Source organism: Diceros bicornis, chromosome 9 (assembly GCF_020826845.1).
Source record: "Diceros bicornis minor isolate mBicDic1 chromosome 9, mDicBic1.mat.cur, whole genome shotgun sequence".
NCBI classification, from domain to species: Eukaryota; Metazoa; Chordata; class Mammalia; order Perissodactyla; family Rhinocerotidae; genus Diceros; species Diceros bicornis.
This window is the reverse complement of record NC_080748.1, coordinates 8,959,315-8,978,784: the sequence shown is the minus strand read 5'-3', so window position 1 is coordinate 8,978,784 and position 19,470 is coordinate 8,959,315. Positions and strand designations below refer to the sequence as shown.

Here is a 19,470-nt window from a genome sequence, read left to right as displayed (position 1 = left end):
CAAAGCCTCCTCCCTTTACTGGATAAATAAAGGAGTGATATCTTTGATTGGATAATTTAAAGAATATTCCTTCATATAATTGAATTTACAATTAAGTATTCAGATTAAATATTATGCACAGTGCCACATTCCTTAGAGATACTATTCAAAACAGGGTCCAAATGGCTGAAAAGCTAACAGTCCAAAACAAGAAAGAGGAAAAAAAGAAGGGGGAAAGAAAGATACAGACTTTATGTTCATAGTTCAAAAACATTCTCATTATCCCTTTGGACGAAGTTTAAGGTGTCTACCATTCTATGGTGAAGAATCTCAGTCAGTCTTTGGTTACCAGGGGAGGTCCCAGTGAATGTAATGTGAACCTACACCCTACTCTGTTCTCTCAGGACACCAAGAGAAGCAGCCACTGTCTTGATTTAATAACAATATACACAGGTACACTTGAGCACGTCTTAGCCTGTCTTATGCTCTCAGTGCAGCAGGCTTACTTGTAGAAGTTGTAGGCTAGAAAAAATACGTACAAAAGCCCCTAACATCCAAGATTTACCTCGCATATTTACTGCCCAGGCACTCTGTGTCCCTTGCATAGGGTAACACTCAAGTACACTCCTTTTCCCCTAGTTATAGCTTATCAACTGAACGTTTTAGCTGTCAAATAACTGGATAGTGAGCAATGTGAGTTAGATAAAAGAACAGTATTAGTAATAGCTAGTATAGATTATCAGCCACTCTGGACACAGAACATCTAATACTGCACCTTGGGTTATATACATAATCTCATTTAATTCTTCCCACCCTATGAGGTACGACGTTACTATAGTTCCTGTTTACTAAGTCCAGTGTCTTGGAATCAAACATATCTAGGGGTAGAGAAAGATCTGTCCAAAGTTGGGGTGTCTCTCCAGTAGAGCTCGTTCTGCTCCCACCTTGCTGGACGAGGGAGACCAAAAGACGGCTATAATCCTTCACGACACAGCTGACAGAGGTCACCTCATATCCCTCTGATCCCCTGGGGTTGTCTAATACTGAGGTAAAAGGGAGTTTGTGCTATTTTGAGGTCAATGACCTTGCTCCAACCCACCACTGAAAACAGTTAAAAAAAAAAAAAAAACCCTCAGGAATATGAGAAACACTGTCACCACTTTCCCTGTCACCAAAACTGGAACGCTGGGAACCACGCTGTCTATTCCTCATCCACTCACAAGCCCACCTCTAACCATCCCTGCTGACTTTTTCTTCTCCTACAATGCTACAGCATCACACCTCTCCCTGAACAATTACAACAGCCTAACATACTTCTAAACACAGAGCATGTGGGCGCACACACACGCCATAGCCAGAGGATCTCAAACACAAATACAGTGTTGCCACTCGCCCCTTCAAAAGCTTTTCCTGGCTACAGCTGACCCATCTCCAGTAGCCTGTCCTCTCATACATATCATCCATCAACCCCAGCTTCTCTCACATCATTTCTGGATAGGCCCACTCTCAGCTGTTCTTCTCCTCTGTACCTTTGCATGTGCTGTTCCGCACACCTAGGATGGGCTCCCCGTGTGAACCACGCCTTATCTTTCAGGCTGACCTTTGCTCATCTTTCAACTCAGCTCACTGATCACCTACCAGCAAGCTTTCCCTCATTCTTCTACCTGCCTAGCCCTGCAGGGCTGCAACTAACCACCTCTTCATAGAGGAAGACTGAAATGCTTTCCTAGTATATACCAAATGTAGGGTGAGAAATGGTGCTTAAGTCTCATTACCACATCTCAGTACTGCCTAAAGTCAGGGTCAGACTGGGTCTGACTAGATAGGTTTTTCTCAAAGGAAGAGAATCTAAAGCAGGTGGCTCCAAAGTGAGGTGTGGGGAGACGTTATTAGAGCTTATATGTATATGCATCTCTAAAAAATTAAGCTTTAATAACATTTATTGAATGGATTTCCACTGGTGCCCCCACATAGTCCTATGAAATATGGTTGAAGGAGAAACTCCCTAACAGTAGGGGAGGGGGGTGTACTATGGACCGAATTGTGCCCCCTGAAAATTCATATCTTGAGGCCCCAATCCCTAATGTGACAGTATCTGGAGATGGGGCCTTTGGGAGGTGATTAAATTGAGATGAGGTCATGAGGGTGGGGCCTCCATGATAGGATTAGTGCCCTTAGAAGAGGAGACACCAGAGAGCTTGGTGTCTCTCTCTTCACCATGTAAGGACACAGTGAAGAGGTGCCTGTCTGCAAGCCAGGAAGAGGGTCCTCGTCAGACCCCAATCATGCTGGCACCCTGATCTTGGACTTCTAGCCTCTAGAACTGTGAGAAAATAAATGTCTGTTGTTTAAGCCCCCTGTCTATGGCATTCTATTATGGCAGCCTGAGCTGACTGAGACAGGGAGTAGCAGTGGAACCTCCCTTGTCTGTTCTCTCTGCTTATTCCTACATATTTCATTTTCTGTGTCCAGCTAGGTGGGTTTATGGATTAATTTATCTAATTTCAACTAAACTAACCCTCCCAGAAAGAACCAGTGGCTTAAGAATCATCAAATGAAACAAACCACAGATTGAAAATGAGCAAATAAAAAACAGCAGAACTGACACTTCTATTCCTAATAGAGCTCTCCAAAACCATTTTACTAGGTTAAACATTAGGACAATTTAATCAAATCTGATGTCAGCCAAAAGTATTCAAAATAATCAAGAAGATTATTAATAATATGGATTTGCAGCCATAATTCTTAACTGAGAATCTTAGCAAATACTTATTGGGTCTTGAGATAACAACTAATGATAGTAATACATAGATACAGATATTTAAATATACATATTAAAGGTTCATGGCAAAAAGTTTTACTGATGGGCATGCAATCAAAAAAGTTTGGAGATCACCGGTGTAGATACAGAACTTATGTGACAGATCTAGGCCCACTCTCAAGCTGATGTCTGTCTCAGAAGTCCTGAAAGTTGAAACTAGCCAACACTCTCCAGTAGCCTTTGGAGTGATGGTATATGTAACAAATAGTGAAGATGTATAGAATGATCCCCCAGAATGACCAACAACATCCCACACTCAACCCCAAATCCTTTTTAAACTATATCTGGAATTGATACAGGCTCAAGACAAGGTTGACATAAGGGAAACCATATTGTAGAAAAGAAAAACTCTATTGTAACTTTGAACGACCTCTGACAAACTAACCCAGCTGGATATGCGCCCGTCCAGGAGATCTAACTGCTCTGTAGATTTTACGACCCCTGCTTGTGCATGTACCTCCCAGTTGCAATAAGATGATAACTGCTTTTTTGAGTTCCTTAAGAATGTGATGACCCCTGAACAGAGAATCTATGCTGATAGCCATCATGAGTGAAAACTGAAAGATCTGGCGTGGCACTCCCAGTCTGTAACACAGAAGGTCAACATTCCTAACCCCCTCCCCAATAACACAATGGCCTATATAACTATTGTAAGATTTCATGCCCCCTTAAGATGGTTCTTTTGGACATAAGTCGGCCATCTTCCCTCTTGCTAGCAAGCTGTAATAAAAAAAGTCCTTTTTCTCCTACCACCTTGCCTCTTGACTATCGGCATGTCTTGCGGCGAGCAGAAGGCCCCACGTTGGTCGGTAACAATATAAAATAACAAAGGTAGCTTAAAACCTATGATTCAAGTTTTGAAGAGTTGGCTTTCATTTAAGAGAAAAGGATAGATCAGCATTTAAATGATCAAATCCAACCTCATGGATTTCAGGAAATTTCTCTGTAAAACATCCCTGCATCCCAACAATGGGCAGACCTCTCCTTTTGTTCTCTCTAAGCATTGTCCCTCTTGAAAGCGTTGCTGATTAGCATTTCTGAGTAAGCTTTTGCTGTCTGTTGAGTGACTCAGCCATAAGTAGTAGAATAGACACTTAGACGCTACTTTCTAGAGAACTACACAAAAACTCACACGACTAAACTCTGACCACAGAACTTTCTGCAGTCCACGCTGCTATCTACTTTTTCAACTTCTATGTCTAGATCAGGCATTATGCAAACAAACTCTCAGTGCTGCCATCTAAGCGAATGTTGTTTGACAACAGGGAATGAGTGTTTTCCCATCTACTCAGCCTAACATATGTGAAGCTATAGGTCCAGTCTCCTCTGACCATCATCCCATCAGAAACACGTCCACCTACAATAAAGGACCCAAACATTCCCAAAGCACGAACAGAAAGACTAAAGAGCTTAGCGTTTATTTCCTACTCTCTCAGATGCTTCTGACTAATTTTTAAAGTATTTTTATTTTGAGATAAGTTTATACTTACAGAAGAGTTGCAAAAATAATACAGAGAGTTGCCATATACCGTTTACCCAGCTTCCCCCCAATGTTTATATCTTATATCACCATAGTATAATGATCAAAACTAATTATATGACATTGGCACAATACGACTCCAACTACAGAGTTTATTCCAAGTTCACTGGTTTTTCCACCAATGTACTTTTTCTGTTCTAAGATCTGATTCAGAACTGACACTGCATTTAGTTTTCATATCTCCTCAGACTTCTCCAATTCTAGTTAAATTTTAACTTGTATTTTTCACAAATCCTAATGCTTAATTCTTTTCATCCATGAGAATCAGAAGTGCTCACAAGTTGACAGAAGACAATAAGAGTTAACAGAACTCAGGCAGAGGGGAGAGGGAAAATAAGTCACAGACTAGAACTCTCAAACCAAACAGCGTGACCTGTTTTCATAATGGGAATGGCATAGATGTTTCTTTGGTCAAATTCAGAATATGCTCCATATCCGCCCACACATGGGTCAATCTAATAAAGAAATCACCATACGAGTCTGTTCTCCTCACATTTGCTGTTTCCTTAGAAACATCAAATACAAAACCAGCCCAAGGCTGACATGCTTTTCTGTTTCTAAAAATACATTTCAAGACAGCTCATGTGTTTAAGGGTTATCTGAAATACACAGTGCCAAAGGTCCCCAATTTGAATATTTTTATCTGCAAGATGCCTCAAAAGCCTTGTCCATGGGTATAAATCTGATGAAAATTCTAATTACAAGAATCTGCTGTTTCTTCTTCAATTAAGAAACATTAATTCTGGGCCAGCCTCGTGGCTTAGTGGTTAAGTGCGCGCGCTCTGCTACTGGGGGCCCGGGTTCAGATCCAGGCGGGCACCGACGCACCACTTCTCCGGCCACGCTGAGGCCGTGTCCCACATACAGCAACTAGAAGGATGTGCAGCTATGACATACAACTATCTACTGGGGCTTTGGGGAAAAAAAAAGGAGGAGAATTGGCAATAGATGTTAGCTCAGGGCCGGTCTTCCTCAGCAAAAAGAGGAGGATTAGCATGAATGTTAGCTCAGGGCTGATCTTCCTCCCAAAAAGAAAAAAAAGAAAGACAGAAACATTAATTCTGCTGGTATGTATAAATTAAGGACTCTCGATATTTAATTAATTATAAATTAAGGACACTCATGTTCAGAAAATACAGGATGGGAGTGCCTGGTCTGGAGATTAATCAAGTATATCTGCCTCTAAATTAAAAAGAATGAAAGGTGATTATATGTGAGAAGACTGTATGTTAACTAGCTTGACTGTAGTATTTCACTACATATATGTATATAAAATCATGTTGTACACCTTAAACACAATTTTTATTAAAAATACATAAACATATAAATAAAAACGGTGTACACACAAGAAAATCTTGAGGCTGTTTTAAGGTAGGTAAATGGAATGCTTTCAACATAATCAATTACTCTTAATAAGGATTTTTATACACCTTTACCTTTCCCAAACTTGACAAGAATAACTATCTCCAATGAGGTATGTAAACCCTGGTTTTTAAAACAATGATCTTTACATGAATCAAAAGGAAGTTATGATTGTTGCTAGGATCTTGTTATTGTCTCTTTGTTAAGTTGTAGGCAGCTTAAGTGTTAAGACCACATCCTACCTCAATTCTGCAGCTTTCAACATTCCGAGGCGAGTCGTTCATCCTTGAAGCACTCAGTGATATTAGACCTAGTACTGTACACATCATCTATCACTACTGTTCATACACAAACTGGTGTTCGAAGATAATCCTGTTCTCTTCATTCCTTAAGACAAAAATACCCTTCAGATATTAGGATCCCAGCTTGGTATTATAAAACTATATTACTGTAAAACCTACCACACAGTGCTCAATTTCCTTTTCTGTAAAGGCAAAATTCTATTTTAAACTTATCTTGGCAAAACCAACAAAATATTCATATAAAGCAATTTTCCATTAAGACAAACCCGTCTGAAGAAATGCAATTGCTTGACAAAGCTCCAGTCACTGCTTTAACCAAGATTTTTGCTAAAACTCCCACCTGAAATGAAGGACATTCAAAACTGAGTATCTGTAAACATCCCTAACTCACTTTGAAGACCTCAAACACTGAAGGAAACTGCCTTACAGTCTTGAAACTCACTATTTCAAATGGCATGCTGATAATCACATAAAAAGACTACACATGCCTGATCTTGATACATAAATAATGCCCATTCCTCTGATCAGTAAATTATTTCAAGATATTTTCTGGGGAAAAAACCCATTTTTAACTTTAAACACTTTTTAAAATTCAGATACACAAAATTAAAGATTCGCTACCAGGTTCCTCTAAATAGTAAGCTTTCTATAAGTACTTAATATTTAACTTAAAAGGAAATGATATCATTCATATGAAATGTCCAGAACAGGGAAATCTATAGAGATACAAAGCGGATTAGTGGTTGCTTAGGGCTGGGGGAGGAAAGGATAGGGAGACGATAGCAAACGGTATGGGATTTCTTCTGAAAGTGATGAAAATGTTCTAAAATTGACTATGGTGATGGTTGTACAATTCTGTGAATATACTAAAAACCATTGAATTGTACACTTTAGATGGGTGAATTGTATTTCAATAAAGCTGTTAAAAATATTTAAAAGTTGATATGATTATATACTTCAGAAAGAAGGGATCTTGTTAGGCAGACATATATACAATCCTAGATACATATATGTACATTGCAATATCCCATTAATTACTATTCATTTCTAGAGGATAAAGAAGGTTATGGCTCTCACAGTTAAGGCCCTAGAAAAATCAATGCCTAAGAGAAAAAGACTATGTCATATTTCTCTATAATTATGATAATCAAAATTCACTGTCTTCAATAATGGAAAACCTCAACCTATCACAGCTTCACATCAAACAATGCTATTATTTGCAGTGTTAAGAACAAGAACCAAGTTTGGAGAGACATCCATTTACATGGCGCAGACTCTCCCAGAATTTCAAGGACTTGCTTGGAATTTGGAGTTACCAGGTTGTGCATTCCTTTGGGGGTGCCCAAGCCCCAGTCAACCCCGGTGGTGACCTGAGTTCTCACTCCTAACCACCAGGCCCAGCTCTTTCTTGGATACACTAGTCCAAACATTAACCCTAGACCTTCAATCCCTGCTCTGAATTGCTCCACACCACCCCCTCACCAACCGCCCCCAATGCCCAACAACCACCTCCCTCCTTAGCAAACTTTGATCCTTTCCTGAAGTCAAAACGCCAGTTACTCATGAAGGCAGTCACAGAGCACCTGACACGATCTGTGAGGTTGCAGTCAGAAAGGGCCTGTGAGGGGAGGTAAGTGAGAGAACTTTGTTCCGGAGAGGGCCAGCCTCCTGAAGCGTGCTGCATCCAAATATGTCCAAATCCCTGATTTCATGGATTGCCATGAGCCTCATCTGTCCCACGTGGTCCCTTCTTTTCAATTTAGAAGCAAAACCTCAATTTAGAAGCAAACAATCTGGGATAAACACTCCATGCCCCAGCCTCCAAGAAACACCATTTCTTTTCTCAAGAAAAATTATATTAAGAAAAAAAGCCCTCTATCAATTCCCTTTTATGGAAATATTCCTTTGAACAGCTTTATCAACTTTTAGCAAAAAATCATGACCAAGATAAAAAGCCTTATTTTTAAAAAAATCAATATTTTTATAAAACTTGACTTCAGCAATGTTAAAATGCTAAAATAACGTGGCTCAATGTTTTGTAAAATCCTTAAACTATAATGCCAATAAGTTTTATGATCAATTCCTTAACGAACTGCAAGTCACATTATCATTAGTAATTCCTATTTAAATATACAATCCAGGTGAAGAAAATACTCAAAGGCATTTTATAGAACAGCAAGCGCCACATTTTAATTTCTTAGACCCTATTCAGTGTATTCTGAAACTTATGCTCACAGTATAAGCCATGAACTCAGAAATTGTATGAATTTTAATATTTAATATATTTCAATTAATTCAATTATACACTTACATAAGGCTTTAAATAGAATAGTTGGTATCTACTTACTTTATTCCTAGCCAACCTACTGTACATTCCCACATACTTATTCCTCCCCAACCCCAAAAAAGTACAAATGAAACTGTACAACAGGTAGCCACTTGAAACCTCTCCAATTAATTAAAAAATCAGTCTCAAAAGTCAGCTTTGAGTTTCGATTACAGAACAGGTTGTGAGGCCCCATTACCAAGGCTTTTAAAAATCTTCACCTTCCACGGAAACTAGAGAATTTAGACAAAAACAAAGACCCTTATTTCATTTTCCCAGCTTTAAGCATGCACAAATGGATACCAAAATTAGAGAAATTAATAGGACTTAAGCAAAAATACTAATTGAAAACATCCTAAAGTTTAAAAAGAAAAGTAACTCTTTGATTCCATATCCTATACAGTATAAATTTTTGTGTGTGTGTGTGAGGAAGATCAGCCCTGAGCTAACATCCAATGCCAATCCTCCTCTTTTTGCCGAGGAAGCTTGGCCCTGGGCAAACATCCGTGCCCATCTTCCTCTACTTTTATATGGGACGCCGCCACAGCATGCTTGACACGCGGTTTGTCAGTGCGCGCCTGGGATCCCAACCTGCAAACCTTGGGGCGCCGAAGCAGAGCATGCGCACTTAACCTCTAGGCCACTGGGTTGGCCCCTCCTATATAGTATAAATCTTTTTAAAAGCAGTCTTTTTGGGGGAGGATGAAAGGGGTAAAGGGGCACGTGTATATGGTGATAGGTAGCAATGAGACTTTTGGTGGTGAACACAATATAGTCTATACAGAAGTCAAAATACAATGATGTACATCTGAAATTTATATAATGTTATAAACCAATGTTACCTCAATAAAAATTAATAATAATCTTTTTATCTTTTAACAAGTAATTCAATAGAAACACATATGAGAAAGTATGAGAAAATGGAACTATATTGGCAGCACAGGATTCCAAATGGTTTTAAGTGTATTCACAGAGTTGTGTAACCATCATCCCAAAATGAAACCCCATATATATTAGCAGTGTCCCTCTTTCCCAACCTCTTCCCCCTTCCTCAGCCCTAGGAACCAACAATCTATCTTATGTCTCAAAGATTTGCCTCTTCTGGACATTTCATATAAATAGAATCATATAATATGAGGCCTCTTGTGAATGGCTGCTTTCTCTTAGCCTAATGTTTTCAAGGTTCAACCATGTACTTCATTCCTTCTTATGGCCAAATAACATGCCATTGTATGGATATACCACATTTTATTTATTCATTCATCAGTTGATAGACATTTGGATTGTCTCTACTTTTTGGCTATTATGAATAATGCTGCTATGAACATTTGTGTACCAGTTTTTGTGTGGACATATGTTTTCATTTCTCTTGGGTATATATACCTAGGAGTGGAATTGCCGGATCATATGGTAACTTTACATTTAACCTTTTGAGAAACTGCCAAACTGTTTTCCAAAGAGCTGCACAATTTTTCATTCCCACCAGCAATGTAAGAGGGTTCCAATTTCTCCACATCCTCGCCAACACTTGTTATTATCTTTTTGATTAGATCCATCCTCAAGTGTGAAGTGGTAACTCATTGTGGTTGATGCTCTATATCTTAAACCAAGCCCACTCATTCTTGAATTCAGCCTCAGCTATTCTTCTCAGCTACACTTTTAAGTATAAAATATGCCCCAATGGTCATTCTTAAAATCCAAAATAAAACCAGGATAATCTAACTCTTCCTTAATAAATGAAGGTGTCACCTCCGCATAGTATGCACCGTTATTCTACCCCAAATCCCATCGCGCTACAATAACATTCAAGGGCCAACTTGTCTAAACAACGACGCCCAGCTCAGCAGCCTGCACAAGCGCTGATGCTGTAGTGGAATGCTGGCACATACGGCAGCCGCCAAGGTCAGCCAGAGCTTCCAAGAAAGAACACTGGATTGGAATTCAGGTTTGTCAATAATCTATGTGTAACCCGATCAATCACTTAACTTCTCTACACCTGAACATGGTGCTCCAAGCCACTCACAGAGCTATCTCCTCTGAAGCTACTCCCGGAGATAAAGTTGTCTAAGCCTCAAAGTTTGATGACATTTGAAAACGTAATAACACCCGTGCCTAAAGATCTAGCTTCGCACAGCAGAAAGAATTTGAGCTTAGCAGTCAGACAGGCTGGGTTCTATTTTCAGCTCTGCCATTTAGTAGCTATATGACCAAAGCTACCTTATTTAACATCTTGCTATCGCAATTTCCTCATCTGAAGGTAATAACACCTTCTTCAAGAGGTTATGAGGATTTACAAAGCTAGTATAGGTAAAGAATCTGACACAGCGGCCAGCAAAAAGTAGACACTTAAATGTTAGCTTCCATCCATCTCTCTGCTAACTCTGGGCAAAGTTTCCCAGGAATAAAGACCTCTTAACAAATGTCCTGGACCATTTAGACCTGAATGTGAGTCCTTGTGACCTATGGGATTCCTTTATAAAGCACTTCCCCACATTATGGTCTGTAAATTGCTAAGGAGAGCTATCAATTGGCTTAAAACAGGACTAGAAGGAATTCTTGGAAGGGAGCCCAGGGATGAAAAAGATAAGAAACCTCATTTTTTGTTAGGGACATAAGAATAAAAACTTCCTTGGGGCTCACCCAGCCTGAGCACAAAACAGATGCAAAGGAGAAAAAGGTAAAGGCTGTATTCACATGACCTGATTGGAAGCACGGGTATAGACCGCCAGGCTCTAGGGGGTGGGGGGAGGGGAGTGGAAGGGGCTGAAGGAAGCAGATAGGGGTGAGAGCTGGCTGGGTTTGCGTGGAGAAGCCAACAAGAGGAAGATGAGCCCCATCCCAGCGGTGAATTAACTGCTTCTTGCATCTCTCAGTCGCCTTCTCCTACCTGATCTGGTTGTCACGGAATTTGTTGAGATGCGGTTGGTTGAGGTAAATGGTGCGGGCTGGTACCTCCAGCTGGTCACCAACAGACGTGGCCCGGGACATCTCATCATCTGCCTTCTTATAGCCCGAAGAAGGACGTACAGGTCCTGCAGAGAAGAGGCGCGGGCAGAAAACAAAACACAAAGAAGTCACGCCAGGCAGGAGGCAGCGAGCACCCGCTGCAGGCGGGCGGGGACCAGCTGGGAAAGGATGCTCTGGGCGATGCTGGGCCCGCCTATGTACCTTGGCTCCCCCTGGAGACCCGCCGCCGCAGCTGCTCCCAGCTCCTCCCTGCGCCCCACCCCCGGTCGGCCTCCCCAGGCCCGTGGGGTGAGAGCCGCCTCCGCACCGCCTCCAGCTCACCCCTTCTGTGCTCGCTCCCGGCTAGCTGCGGCGTGCGGGGCAGGCAGGCGGAGGCAGGGATGGCGAGGGGCGCCACTGAGGGCTGCAAGGGGCGGGGCGGGGGGGCACGTGGACAGCGGGGATGGGGTGAGCAGAGGCCAGAGCCCCTCTTCTCCCCCAGGTGAGCTCCCCCTCTAGGCTCAAGGATGGAGCTCTGGAACTAGGCTTTCTTGGCTTCTCTGTGTTGAGGAACAGAGAGACGACAGCAAAAGGGATGTGCCCTGCATTCAGTCACTGCAGAAAGTAATGGCGAAAGCACATCCCTGAAAGCACATGGCTCTAAAAACGAAATTCCCAAACCTCAGTGTGAAGGGCTTGCTCCACCGTTATCCTGAACGGACCAGCTGCTTTTCTCCCCAGATGTGCCTGGCAACCTGAGTGCAGTAGCTTTACCAATTCCAGCTGATAGAGGGATGCGTGATCTTTCATTTCATTGCTCAAGTTACTGTTTCTGTAGTTGACACAAGCAAGTCTATCTCTCTAAGATTTGATTTAAGTCCTACAGTCAAGCCTCTTTCGGTGAGCTCAACCTCCCCATAACCTTCACTTAAGGAGGTGTCAGCATGGAAAATAACGATATACCTATTACTAAAACTGCTAAGCGCATGCGCACACACATCAACTACAAGGTAGTATCCTTCGCTAGAAGGGGCAACTCACCTCAGGAACTGACCTTCGGAAGGGGCGCCATAAGTCAAGGATCACAGAAAAATAAATGCCCTACAGGTGAGGCCCTCTCTCCTTTTCCTTAAATATATGTTTGCGCTAATATCTGCCATGCTTCCCACCTATCAAAGAGAGGGATGTTGCATATTATTTAAGAAACTCACATCTCATTTCAGTAAACATCCACTTCACAGCTACAAAGAATGTTTACTGACATAGAGAAACATTTTGAAAGAGACAGTTTTGACTATTTAAGTATGTCATCTTTTTTAAAGTGATTAGAATCCTGTTATAATCTTTATCATAAGAGGCAACCAAAATGTAAAATTGTTTATTGAGAGCTGACACAGTATCCTGAAAAGTGCCCAGATCCCGGTCCCTGGGCACAGGCCAGGTGTACCTCCACAGCGTCCTGGTGGTGCCAATCACAGGATCCCGTCCTCAGGTCCTCCCATCGCCCTGGAGCCCCTCTGGCTCCACAGGACACTGCTCTGCCCTCTGTTGATGGACAAGGGGCAGCAGAGAGCACAAGTCCCGAGCTCAGGATTGGCTGGCAGGAGGGCTCCTGGACTTCAGTCAGAGGAGGCTGGGGTGTGAAGCATTTGCTGATTTAAGGCAGATAGGGACTATTTTTGAAATTAGCCTATATAAAAATACCGCTTTTCTCTCTGTCCACTTTCCCGCTTTGTTTTTCTCCCCAGCCTCTATCATCATGACCTGACATTATTTATTTGTGGTCTGTCTTCCCACAGCCCAGAGCAGAAGCTACAGGACAACAGGGACACATTTTGTCCCCTGCAGTGACCTTAGCACCCAGAACGGTGCCTGGCACATGGTGGGCACTCACGTTTGCTGGTGGACTAAGTCATTTTTACTCCAGTCTTATAAAGAGTCGCTTTGAATTCTCCAGGCAGAGATGCAGGGACATGCAGAGAGGGCTCCAACTCCATATACGAGTGTGGGTCAGAGTGGCTCATTGCCGAGACTGTGTTCACCGAGTGACTCTCAACTCCAGCTGCACGTTATCCTCACCGAGGGAGCGCTCACAATTAACTAGACCCTGGGCCTAACCCTCACAGACTCTGACTTTTTATTTTTTTTTAAAGCTCCTAAAGTGATACTAATGGGCAGCCACAGTTGAAAGTTACTTCCCAGATGCTGCTGGGAAGAAAAAAATGAAAGATCTGGCTCCTGCTCTCAAAAATGTTAGCCAGTTTAAGGTGCTAAGGTATAACCTGGTTACCAGCACACGACAGGTAATGACCAAGTGACTAAAGTGGGCTTGAAGGTGCTAAGGAGGTCAGAGGTCAGCAGCCTCTTTGTGCTTGGGGTGGAGAGCTGGTCAGAACAGTTTGAGGACACAGGTAAGAGCCTTAACATGTGAGTAAGGTTTACATCAGAAAAGGGAAGGACATTCTGGGTAAGGGCAAGAAGAGCTTAAGAAAAGGCCCAAGTAGACAAAATGTATCAGACACCAATTTAAAAAAATCAAACAAACAAAAACCAGCACTGAGGGTCCAAATTGGAAAAGAATAGAAAGGAAGCTCAGGTGAAAATAGTCTGTGGCCAGTAGGAGATGACTTAAATGCCGGTGAAGAAGCTTGAACTTCAACCTGAAGGTCAAATGAAGCCACAGAAGGTTTCTAAGCAAGAGAGAAGCACAGCTGGCAGGAGAAGGAACAGAGAGAAGGGAGGAATTGTAGATGAGATCAGGTAGGAAGTCAATCCTACAATCTAAAAGCAAGATGATAAAAGCGTGAATTGAATGGAGAACTGGAAAAAGCATGGACATGAGAAACATCTCAAAACAAAACTCTGTATGACTTTTTTGGATTGAATGTGTGGGCCAGAAAAAAAAAGAAACATTGGATAATTGGGATTGAAGAGGAGAGGATTAGGGCACAAAAAGGATCACTGATAGAAAAAGAATGGAAACAACAGTGTTTCCAAACAAGAATCTAAATGTTGGATAATAATATTGGAGTGAAAAAAATACCAACACAAACAATTAGTGATGACAGAATTATGTGAAATAATATCTCCCAATATCATGCATCAGGCCAACTCATCTTTATTCTATACTACAACGTGGCCAGACCTGGACTTTTATTCTAGGTAGAAATAGCTATAGTTCCCCACCCCCTCAAAACTCAGATAACTTTCTTCTACCTCAGTGGCCTCATCTTGACCCAATCTTGCTTTGGAGAAAAACATTAATCTTTTCAAAATAAGACAAATTTGTTGGAAATATATTGCCTAACGAAAGCACTATACCATATATAGCAAAGCAAATCATGACTGAAGTTTCAAATTCAGACTCATGAGATGAATCCTGAGTTAATGTATCTTGAAAATACCACCACACAAAATGAGAGTATATGATTACAACTCCCCCATACAAACAAGCACAATGTCAGTGGATAGTGGGAGTTCAATAAATATCTATTGAGAAAGAAACCAACATGAAAGGAAAGAATCAAGAGAAACAAGAGGAGGCAAATGGACAAGCACTAAGTTTGCCCACTACAAAGTATAAATGCAGGCAAGACAGCTGACGGCCAAGGCCATGAGGACGGGACCTTGTCTTGTTCGTGGCTCTACCCCTGTCATCCTGAATAACACCTAGCACACAGTAGGCAGCCTGTAAGTATATGTCAAATGGATAAATAAAGGGCTAGTGCAGTGGGTGTTTTTTGAGGATGCCTACCCCGCCGCTGAAAGAAAGACGTCGCCCTTGTCTGGTAACTGAACCCTTCCCCTCCCACATACGGGACAGGTCAGTATTGTGTAATGCCCTTCATCCATCACAACTCTTCACACCACGGAGGGTTACTTAGTCCAAGTTGGGCCACTAAGAGTTTCTCTTCTGGAAACTTTGACATAGGACCTGGGGGAGATGTTCTCTGCATGTGGCTACCCTATTGACATACACACTCCAGGTCTCTGGATAGCCATTTTCCACCCACTGAGTGGGCAGGGAAGCAGAGAAAGGATTTCTTTTGAGATAAGGATGAAGCAGCTGCATGGAGAGCAATAGAAACTGTTCCAACAGCTTTTTTGATCCTGGGTACAGCCCCCTCCTAGATCCCAGCTGTACTGGTGTCCTTGGGTTCCAGAGCCACCCCTGAATTATTCTATAAATTTTTCATAACTAGAAATCCCAACAAATACTGTAAAGGAGCACACAGAGAACCTATTTTTCCCTGTAAGACAGATGAGCAAGTAAGGTCAAAGAGGAGGGACAAATACCTATTCATGTATAGATCCCCCAAGGTGCCCAAGGTTTTAGATGCCAGACCCAGGGAGGCCATAACTGACAGAGGAATGTCTTCATGGCAAAATTTGGGCTGATTGGTTTGAATGAAGCCCAGAAGTAGCTGGAAGGTGACTGGCTAAATGAAAAGCAACTCCTCCTCCCTTCAGAGTTTCCGCCAGGGTTGGAGAGTGAACAGAGATAGACGATAGAGAAGGCCCACCAGGAGATGTGAACAAGAGGAGGGGTGAAGAACAGGGAAGCGGAAGAGGAAAGCAGACTAGTTACCATATACATGCCATTGACCCACAGAAGCATGAAAGGGAGTTGAAAGACAGGAACATACACTCAGCCACTCCCACCATCCACCGTCCACAGGCCTCAGCCACTCTGTAACTCTAACTCGCTTGTTAATCTTTACCCACTCACTCTGTTCATATCACTGTAGTAGTATTTTCATTTTACTGAATGACCCAAATTCCTCCTCATTTCACTCACACGCAGTGTGTCTGTGGCCATAAGGGTGTGAAGTTACTGGTTAGGAAGCAGGGACAACACTAGAGCTCCCACTGCAGGTAAGCAGAGAGGAACGAAGACAACACCTCCTTTCTATTCACTACAGAAACTAATTCTACGGAGATCATTTTTGGAAAGAAAATGAAAAATCCTAACAGGCTTTTGAAATTCGTTCCTATCTAATAAATATTATTATAATAATATACATCATATTTTTTATTTATTATTTTATTATAAGTATTGAAGAGAAGCAGAATATGTGACCCCGAAATATGCCACATTGGCATGTGGATTGTTGTGAGCTGAAGGCAATCAAGACCCAGAAGACCCAAGAACAACTTTTACCTCTCCCTTAACTACCGAAAAGAACTTAGATAGGGGGCCTGGCTCAGAGAGAGGGAGCTATTACCAGAGATCACTTTATCTGAATGACCTACCTGTATAGCAGGGCAAACATCTGCTTACCAAACATCTGCTCTCTTATCTTCCTGTGAAACACCCTCCTCCCCTTTGAAGCCCCAGGCCCCTATTCCACTTCTTAGCTCAGGATAGCATATAAGCCTCAACTACCTGATTTGCCCTTGGCTCTCATGTTCTTAGGGGGATCCCACATGTACATAATTACATTTGTTTTTCTCCTCTTAATCTGTCTTATGTCAATTTAATTATTAGACTAGCCAAAAGAATCTAGAAGGGTAGAGGAAAATTTTTCCTCCCCTACACTATTTATATAATATACATAAATAAGTATTAGTGTAAACTAAATAGGTCCATGGAGTTAAGAACTTCAAATAAAGAATTAAACACAAAAGGAGAGTTAATATTAAGGCAAATTTTTACTAAGCATTTGATTGCCTTAAGCAAAAGAGAAGCAAAATTTTTCACTCTAAACTGCAGTATTTTTCCCCTAACTCAAATAAAAGTGTTCCAAAAGATGCTCAAGATCCATCTAGTCCATTTCCCTTGCAAAGAAGTTTCACTATCTCACAGTAGAAATTCTTAGAAAAAAAATTCTAGTCTTCCTGAATCAGAAACCTATTAAAGTGGTAAGCTTTTTTTTGCAGCACCTCTGTAACTAGCTCTGTGGAAAGGGTCAGACCTTGGACATTGTTGTATAGTAAAGAATTTGGTCTTTGTCCCAGCTTCCTCAGGGGAGCCTCTAACACCTTGGAATTTCCCAAATGATAGGAGTGTCTTTGTTATTCACAGTGGACCCCGGGACCACATCTGAGTTTGTGCTAATGAGGTGACTCCTGGTGGGCCCCTAGATAGATTTAAAATGGGGGCTCACTATGCCAGAAAAACTAACCATATGATCAGAGGGTTGAGGTTTGAGCCAGGTGATATCAGCCTGACCTCCTGACCCTGGGGAGGGAAGAAGACTGGAGACTGAGTTCAGTCATGTGGCCAATGATCCAATTAATAATGCCTATATAATGAAACCCCAATAAAAACTAGGGACACTAATGCTCAGGTGACAAGTCCTGAGGACACAGGAGCTTTACATGTGGGACTCTCCCAGATGTCACCCTATGTGTCTCTCCATTTGGCAGGTCCTGATTTGTATCCTTTATGATAAAACTGTAATCATAAGTATAGTGCTTTCCTGAGTTCTCTGAGTTATTCTAGCTTATTATTGAAACTGAGGGGGTAATGAGAACCCCCAAATTTGTAGCCAGTTGGTCAGAAGTGTGGGTGGTCTAGAAACCCCGGAACTTGCAGCTGGTGTCTGAAGCGAAGGCAGTCTTGTAGAGAATTGTGCCCTTAACCTGTAAAGTTGGACCTAACTCTGGGTAGTTAGTATTAGACTTGCACTGCAGACATTACTCCATGAACTCTAGAATGACAAGGCCAAAAGGGAAACATTATCAACAATCACAAAAGTATATTAGGTCAAATGAAAGATAGGATTAGAAGCCAGATCTACAGACACTTGAATCTCATTCTCCTTCCACTAGAACAGATGGCCTCAATGAGCTTAAGGCAAGTCAGCTGCCATCTGAACATTGGTTTCTTCATCCACAAAACATAAATCAATTATATAAATCAAGAGTTGGCAAACTTTTTCTATAAAGGGCCAGGTAGTAAACAGTTAGGCTTTGGGCCACATATGGCCTCTGTCTCATTTTTTTTAAACACAGAAGTCTTAAAAATGTAAAAACCATTCCTCACTCACAGGCCAGATTTGGCCCACAGGTCACAGTTTGCTGACCCCGCATATAAACTAAGTTCTTTCACAGTTAACAACCTGATCATGTCCCAACTCCCACCTCAAGGAAATATTAAATTTCTTCTATACCAAGAAGACATGACATAAAATTCCTAGCAAACATAGGTGTTCAGGCTTTTATTACGTAAGTTAAGAAGTTGGTTATGTCTTTTTCCTAATTTTATATGTACTTGAAAAGTATGTAAAGGTGGTTTTCTCTTTGCCTCCAGAAAAATAAAGCAATCATCATGGAGTTTTGTTACAAGAGTCAGGGGCACGCGCGCCCGTGCACAAACACACTTCCCTTCCCAAAAGAGTTTCAAGTTCAACTCTGGCCTCTACCCCATATTTATAAAGATGTTTCATAATCCTTCAGAACACAGACACAAAGCAGTCCAGCGGCTGGGGAAGCACTTGGGCTGATTATTTCTCCTAATCAAACAAACACAATGAAAATGCTGTGCAAATGCAAAATGTGATTATTCTAGCCTTGGCAGACACGTTTTAGAGGCCTTTTCTAGAAACCACTTTGCACAAACCACATCTCTCCAAATATAGCATCTGTGATCCATTTCTACTCAAGAATTCAAAAGAAATAAATACAAAGGAAAGTAACACTGATGGTCAGAATTTCTTACTACTGCAAATACTTATTGGTTTCTCTTTTCTCTTTTTTCAGGGATAGAGAAAATGGAAAGGAAAGTAATAGGTCATGGGCCATTTATGATTTAAAATATTGTTAGGCGCTGAATTCATTCAAACAATTACTGAGCACCTCTACTGAGCACCCCTATATAAGGCATTCTGCTAGATAGTGGGAAGGGCAAGGTACACAGTTGAAGGCATAAGATTACATTTTACTAGAGGCAATGGAAAGACCAAGAAATATGGGCATTCAGAGGACAAAAATGACTGCTAGTGTCATATAGGGGAAAAAAACAATTTCATTAAGGAAGCATTTGAACTAGGCTTATAAGAATGAGTATGATTCGCTTGTACGGAGAGAGAACAGAGCATTTCAGGAATTATTAATAGCATGCAAGCAGAGACACAGGCCGATAATACTATATTTACAACCTACCTGGCTCCAGCATGGTGGCTGAAAGTAATTTGAAGCTTTGTTTCCAATACATACAGCAATATAAATTGGGCTTCTGTTCTTTGAAACC

The 19,470-nt window shown here is 41.5% G+C and overlaps 1 protein-coding gene across 1 annotated transcript in view; it reads right to left on the bottom strand.

Moving 5' to 3' along the window:
- ATP8A2 (ATPase phospholipid transporting 8A2) overlaps positions 1-11,354 on the bottom strand; it is a 508,363-nt gene extending 497,009 nt beyond the window's left edge. The window contains exon 1 of the mRNA XM_058547869.1: positions 11,218-11,354. Within this exon, the coding sequence (XP_058403852.1) occupies positions 11,218-11,318 (101 nt within the window). The 5' untranslated portion in view covers positions 11,319-11,354. The remainder of the gene's footprint in view (positions 1-11,217) is intronic.
- Positions 11,355-19,470: the final 8,116 nt, after the last annotated feature.